This window comes from Ixodes scapularis, unplaced genomic scaffold (genome assembly GCF_016920785.2).
Source record: "Ixodes scapularis isolate PalLabHiFi unplaced genomic scaffold, ASM1692078v2 PGA_scaffold5__190_contigs__length_132052651, whole genome shotgun sequence".
In the NCBI taxonomy this organism is placed as follows: domain Eukaryota; kingdom Metazoa; phylum Arthropoda; class Arachnida; order Ixodida; family Ixodidae; genus Ixodes; species Ixodes scapularis.
The window spans coordinates 109,767,643-109,774,974 of NW_024609880.1; the positions used below are offsets into that span (position 1 = coordinate 109,767,643).

A 7,332-nucleotide genomic window follows, 5' to 3' on the forward strand; every position below is an offset into this window, starting at 1 on the left:
CTCTTTCCACTTTTTTTTGCGTTTCCTCCTCTCCTGCCCTCCTTTCCTCACTTCACCGCCCTCCCCCGAGGGGCCAACACGGAGAATGGATTAGGAGACGCCTCCGTTAATCCGGCATAACCCGCCGTAGAGGGGGCGTGCTGCTTGACTAAAAATTATCTCGCTGCACAAAAAAAAAAAACAAAAAAAAAAAAAAAACGTCGCGGGCAGCGATTTAATGCGCTTAGCCGGATGCGTAATGCTTCGTCCGCCTTGAACAAGCTGGTATGCATTGGACTAACATTTTTCGAAGCGCGGCAGGTTTAGTGTAGGTGCTATCATAATGGTCCAGCAAGACTTCCCTGTCCGCCACAAGCTAGCCAATAATTCAAGGACATAACGACGGCAGCGTATTCAAACAGTGTAAAATAAAATGTATATAATATTTATAAGAACACCATCGTCTTCACTGCTTGGCTTTCAAATTTTTAGCGCCGCAAATAATCGTAATCAAAATATTTTTATAATTGAAGACCCCTCGTCGTGCATCGAACCCAAAATTACGCTTACGTGAAACATGATTCGGCGCGGGAGCAACTCGAGTCACCGTAATTTTTTTTTTTTTTTAACGTGGATTTTGTTTTTTAATCTTACTGAGGTACCACTGGCAGAACACGAATCGCATACTTGGAAGGATCTGAAAACTCATATAGCTGGTTGAGTGAATGCAATACTATCGCATTCGTTGAAGCTCGATTTGTTGATTCGAACTTCAACAAATCACACGCACCCATTCTCCCTATTTCTGTTTACCCAGTCATAGTCGTTCCCTCACGATGCAATACGAGTACAAGTAACGGCAGTTTATGCAATGTTGACGATACACAGCCGTGATCGCGCGGTTTTTAGAAGCGCTATAGAACGAGCACAAGCGTCGAATTTCGGTACTCTGATTGATTTCTGTCTTCCCGCCGTGACACCACACGAGAAAAGCGATTTCGTTCTGTCTGTGAAACTAGGAACAAAGAAAACAAGATATAATCCCGTAATAAAACAACGCGAAATGGATCTCTGCAGCCAATACCCAACCGTTCCCGAGGTGACTGGGCAAAAGCATATATTACCTCCGTGCCTTTACCCTGTGCGCACCGAGAGAGAGAGTCATACAAACTCCTTTGCGCTATTATCAACACGATTGCGTTTGCAAGCCGGTAGTTTGACTCGGCTGGGATTCGTCCCTTCTGACTTTCATAGCTCTCTATGAAACCAGAGAGGTAGATACTTTTCTCCATTGGGTTGGTTTGCCCGGGGCCTCCAGTTATTTACGGCCAAAATCACACTAGAGGCGCTTCAGCAATGTTTACTCTGGTCGACACACGTGCTCCTTAAAGATGCCTGTCGTCAACTCTTTCCCAAAAGATACTTGAAGAGCCAATCTTAGAGGCCGACGGATAACGAGGCCTTAGACCTCAAAGAAATTATAACATAAATTTGGCGTCGTCATTCCCAAACTGGTTGCCGGACGAAATCCAGGGTTGGTAATAGTAACATAAGATACGTACGGCAGAATTCCCTGCCATAAATAAAATGATTTGGCTAACGCCAATTAACGCAAATTAGGTGCAAAGAGTTTTGCGATAGGAAGCGTAAACCGAAAAAAAGGAAAAAAAAAGAAAGAAAGAAAGAAAGAAAGACTGAAGAACAGGAGAAATTAGAAAAAAAAAAATCTCTGGTGACTTGGCCAAAAAAAATTCTGTTCATGTGATTTTTCTTGCCACGTGACCAAACAAAAAAAAAAAAAACGAAAAAAAATAACACGAGAAAAAAAACCATCACCTGCCCGGTTTCGAAGCTAGGCCCTCTTGATCGTGAAACTAGCGCGCTATCCGTTGCGCCAACATAACTTTTTTTTCTTATTTCTTTATTGCAGCCAACATAACTTTTTTTTTTCTTTCTTTATTGCAAGTTGCGCCAACATAACTTTGCCAGTAATGCTCACGCATTCCCACATTATAGGCGAAAGCTTAGGTGCCTTCGCAGTTTTTCATGCATGTGTTATTTTTATTTGTGGCAAGGGTTCACGCCCAGAATGCTTTTAGAGTTTTCGACCAAAACGAGTTTTCTTCATCCGAGTCACCTTCTAGAACCAGTAGACCGCACTGGGTCGTCCGGCTAATCAAGCAGCTATTTTCAAATTCTCTGGCGTGCCCGTCCTCGGATCCGAGGTCGCCGTTTGACAAGCTTAACTTTCTTCCACCTGGTAGCCGGAACCACCACGGCCAGCTTTGTTCCGTCCCCACTCCCTCTCGAGAGGATGGCCTCGCCCCGAGGCTAATCCCATTCTCTAAACCTCCTTCCATCCAACGCTTGACCTTTCCCTCCCCGTCCCCCAGCTTCGGGAGAGAAGGTTCTTCTCTGCAGAACGTCCCGTTTGTACAGCGGCTTTAAAGTTCAGAGATTGTCCTGTCTTTATCGTCCCTTTTGTGTCTCCACTTTTTAATGTTTAAAAAGTATCAACACGCTAAAATAGGACGATTTCCGGGATTTCATTTTCATCCCCCAAGTGTGATGCGGGAACCGCGCCATAGAGCCACGGTCGTTTCCGCACTTTGTTATCGCTAGGATTTGACAGTGCTCAATCACAATGCAAGACACGCACAGAGCCACGCTCGCTTTTGCAGTGCGCCGCATAAAGGAATGTCCAAACAGGACACGACTCCGACAAATCGTGAAAATTGAAGCGGGCTTGAAGCGGGCGCGTCCGCTTCAATTTTCACGATTTGTAGGAGTCGTGCGTTTTGTAGTGTCCAGTTTGGACACCCCTTAATAATGATATATCTTGTTGAGACGTGCGCACATCCGTCTTGCGCAGTGTTAGCTCAATGGCAGCACTTTCTGTAAAGGCGGATTCACACCGGGGATAGCAGTCGCGCGATCCAGCTAAATCGCATCGCAAAAAAAAAAAAAGAAAAAGAAAAGTGATTAGTTGGTCAATTTGGCGTGCGCGATGAGCGAGTCCAATGCCTTCGTTGGCGAGTCGCGTCTCAAAAACTCTCGCTCCGAACGCCGTTGGTTGGCTCGGCCTCTCCGCGACTAGAGTGCATCGCAAAACGTCGGGTCAGCAAGCGACTGCTCAAAACCCGTCACTTTTTGCCCGCGATGGTCGCTTTTGCGATTAAAGTTATGGCGCGACTAGATCGCATCGCCGGTGTGAACGCGCCATAATGTCGAACCAGTCTCACGGCGCGTCCCGATATTGGCTTGTGTACCTGCGCGCGAGTAAAACATCTGGCACAATTTGCGTTTGCAAAGCCTGCTCCAGCCGCGTCAAAACATTCAGCCAACCTTTGGACTGCAGAAATCAAGAGACAACCAAAATAAGATAAAGTTGCCAGCCGAATAAAACTTGATTTCTATTTAATTAAGATGAAGACCACCCGCGTACATCAAATACCTCATCAGCCGAACTCCAAGGCAGTAAGCCTAGTTCTGGCACTTGTTCGGCACCTTTGGCCCGTCGCTGCCAGATCACTGCCAAACTATCGGGAAGCGAAGCCTAACTTGGGCACTCGCTTGGCGACTTGGGCCCAAAGATGCCAGATCTCAACCGAACTACAAGGTAGTAAGCCTAACTCTGGCACATTTGTGGCGATTTTGGCCCGAATGTGCTAGGTGACAGCCGAACTGTCAAAAAGTGAAGCCTAACTTTGGCATTAGTTTGGCGATTTTGGCCCGAAAATGCCAAAGCTCTGCCGAACTACAAGGTAGTAAGCCTAACTCTGGCACACCTGTGGCGATTTTGGCCCGAATGTGCCTGGTGACAGCCGAACTGTCAAAAAGTGAAGCCTAACTTTGGCATTAGTTTGGCGATTTTGGCCCAAAAATGCCAAAGCTCTGCCGAACTACGAGGTAGTAAGCCTAACTCTGGCACATCTGTGGCGATTTTGGCCCGAATGTGCCAGGTGATAGCCGAACTATCAAAAAGTGAAGCCTAACTTTGGCATTAGTTTGGCGATTTTGGCCCAAAAATGCCAAAGATCTGCCGAACTTACGGGCAGTAACCCTAAATTTGGCATTTGTTAGGCGATTTAGGCCCGAAGATGCCAGATAATAACCGAACTACCCGGGAGCGAAGCCTAAGTTTGGCACTTGTTTGGCGAATTAGGGCCAAGATACCCAGACTGTTGCCAAGGGAGGTCAGGTTTGGCACTACTTTGGCTTCTTCGGGCTTTTTAATGCCCTAAACTGCCAGACGCAAGCCAAGTTTTGGCGCAGAACTCGGTGCTGCCTGGGGAGATGTAAGGAAAGCGAGGGGCTGGTGGCAGTCAACACGAAAATAGGTTGGACTTTGCAGGGACCGTCTATACCAAAAGGAATCTTGACGTCCGCATCGACATTGATGGTGTGTGTACTGAACACCCAAACTTTGACAGAGGATGAAATTACATCCGAATTACTAAAAGCCTTCTGGGAGCTGGATGCCATGGGAATTTCGGCTAAGGAAGCTGCGGACGACAATCTAAGCCTCTGCGCATATTTTGAAGAAAACATAGTCAAAGATGGCCAACGGTACGAAGTAGCGTTTCCTTGGAAGGAGGATTGCACAGAGCCCTTGCAGAACAATCGAGACATAGCAGTCTCACGCTTGCGTTCGCTTCTCTGACGGCTTTCATCCAAAGAGGGTTTACTTCATCGGTACGACACCACCATCCGTCAGTACATAAAGTTAGGTCATGCGGAAGTGGTACCAACCGACTTGGAAGGTGATAACAAGAAACGCTTCTATTACATGCCACACCGAGAAGTTGTCCGGGAGGAGTCCACAACCACAAAGCTACGAGTAGTCTTCGACGCTTCGTCACATGCAAAAGGATGCAAGTCTCTCAATGACTGCCTGGGAAAGGGACCAAACCTGAATCCAGACATCCTCCAGATCCTTCTTCGGTTCAGATGGTATGCGATCGCCTTGACAGCTGACATTGAAAAGGCTTTCCTTCAGATAAAAATCAGTCAAAAAGACCGTGATGCGGTCAGATTCCTGTGGTTTGCCAATGAGCCCACCGGGCCATTTGATTTAGAAAGCTTACAGGAATAGCGAATGACCAGAGTCCCTCTCGGTGTATCCTCCAGTCCTTTTCTATTGTCTGCGACAATTCAACACCACCTAAAAAATGTGGCAGTTATTAAGAACATTGCTGAAAAGATGAGGAGCTCTTTTTATGTCGATGACATTTTGATGGGTGCCGACACGGTCGAAGAAGCGATTACGCTATACGAGACGTCTAACTCTATCATGAAGGATGCGGGCATGAACTTGAGAAAATGGGCCTCCAACGACAAGCACGTGCAGCACATAATGAACGAAGCGGAAGCAGATGCGGTACCGGCAGACAGGAACCTTAAGCTGTCCAGAATCTCCAAGGTGCTGGGAATGATTTGGGACAAGGACAGTGACAGTTTCAAGTTTTCGGTGGACTCTCTTACATCGTTCCTTCAGACAAAAGTGGACACCAAGCGTTTCATTCTGCAAGCTGCGTCAAGAATATTTGATCCCATGGGATTCATTGCCCCTTTCACTATACGAGCTAAGCTCCTCTTCCAGAAACTATGGAAACTGGGAGTGAACTGGGATGAAGAAATACCTGAGGAACTATATGTCGAATGGTCCAACTGGTGCAGAGACATTCCTAACATCTACGCAGTACATGTGCCAAGGCACATTAAGAATGAACAAAAAAGACCGTTTAAAGAAGTCCAGTTGCACATATTCGTGGACGCCAGCACACAGGCATATGGAGCATGCGCCTATCTAAGAATCGAAGATAACAGCGGGCACGTTGGGACTACTTTAGTTACCGCAAAGTCAAGAGTGGCGCCTCTTAAGGTATTGTCTTTGCCACGATTGGAGCTCATGGGAGCCACAATAGGAACGAGGCTGCTAGAATACCTAGGTTGTACGTACACAGAGCTTAAAGAAACATACACCATGTGGACTGACTCGACAGTTGTGCTAAGTTGGATAAGAGGTCCGGCGAGCAGGTGGAAGCCATTTGTCAAACACCGCGTTCTAGAAATTCAAACTAAGAGCGTGCCAGAGAAATGGAGACATTGCCCGGGAGAGACTAACCCAGCAGACCTGCTGACAAGAGGAGAATCTCCATCGATTCTTCGCGATAGCTGTCTGTGGTGGGAAGGGCCGAAATGGCTCACTTCTGAAGCAGATGACTCGCCGGAAACCCCACCTCAATTAGGGGAACTCAATGAGCTCGAAACAAATGAGTTGAAACCGACCCAGGTGTACCTGCAAACAGAAGGTCAAGAAACGGCCGCACTTTTTGTTCTAAAGAAGTACAACGGGTATCAGAAGGTGCTTAGAATAACCGCCTGGGTGATGAGGTTTGCGCGTAACAGCAGTTCTAAAGAAAATCGACAAGTCGGCAAATTGGAGGCCGTAGAATATGCTGCAGCAGAACGATATTGGATAAAGCAAGCTCAAGGACAAGCCTTCTCAAGGGAGCTTCAGTTGCTTCCTAGCAATCAGGACATTGAGCCGGCCTCTCCTCTTTCGGATCTGCACCCATTTCTGGACCATGATAATACGCTCAAGGTAACGGGACGGCTGCAACAATTCAACGCCCCTTGCTCCGTGACACAGCCGATCTTATTACCGAACGATCATCGTCTGACTGAGCTGATTATTATGGATGCTCATTATCAAGTCGGCCATGAAGGAGTATCTAGCACCATGGCCACCCTCCGACAGCGATTTTGGATACCTCGAGCACGACAGGTAATTAAGAAGACTATCCGAAACTGTCTTCTATGTTCGAGGTTTCGCACGAAGCCTACACTTGTGCCGTTCGCTCCCCTTCCAGCGGAACGAGTGAATGTTACAAAGCCGTTTGAGATCTCAGGCATAGACTTCGCAGGACCTTTATATGTGAAGGCAGCGAGTGCAGGAACTAGCAGCTCTAAGGCGTATATTGTCTTGTTTACGTGCGCGACAACAAGAGCTGTCCATCTGGAGCTCTCGAGCGACCTCTCTACGGAAGCGTTTCTTCTCGCATTTCGAAGGTTCATTTCCCGAAGAGGAATACCAAGTACAATATACTCGGACAATGCTACTTCCTTCAAGAGGGCGTTGGCTGACCTAAGGGCAATTTGGAATTCCCTGAGTCATCCGGACTTATAGTCATACCTCGCTGAACGAAGAATTAGATGGAAATTTATTGTTGAAAGCGCTCCCTGGTGAGGAGGGTGGTGGGAGAGGTTAGTTCGCTCAGTAAAGGTAGTTTTAAGGAAAGTTTTGGGAAGAAGCAGTCTCAAGTTTGAAGAGCTAGCAACGGTGCTTGT

General features: G+C 47.1%; 1 protein-coding gene across 1 annotated transcript; it reads left to right on the forward strand.

The window, feature by feature from the left end:
• Positions 1 to 5,215: 5,215 nt before the first annotated feature.
• LOC120843279 lies at positions 5,216 to 6,866 on the forward strand. Its single transcript, XM_042294301.1, has 2 exons — positions 5,216 to 6,769; positions 6,855 to 6,866. Exons 1-2 carry the CDS (start codon positions 5,216 to 5,218, stop codon positions 6,864 to 6,866), a joined length of 1,566 nt encoding a protein of 521 aa, XP_042150235.1.
• The last annotated feature ends 466 nt before the right edge of the window (positions 6,867 to 7,332 follow it).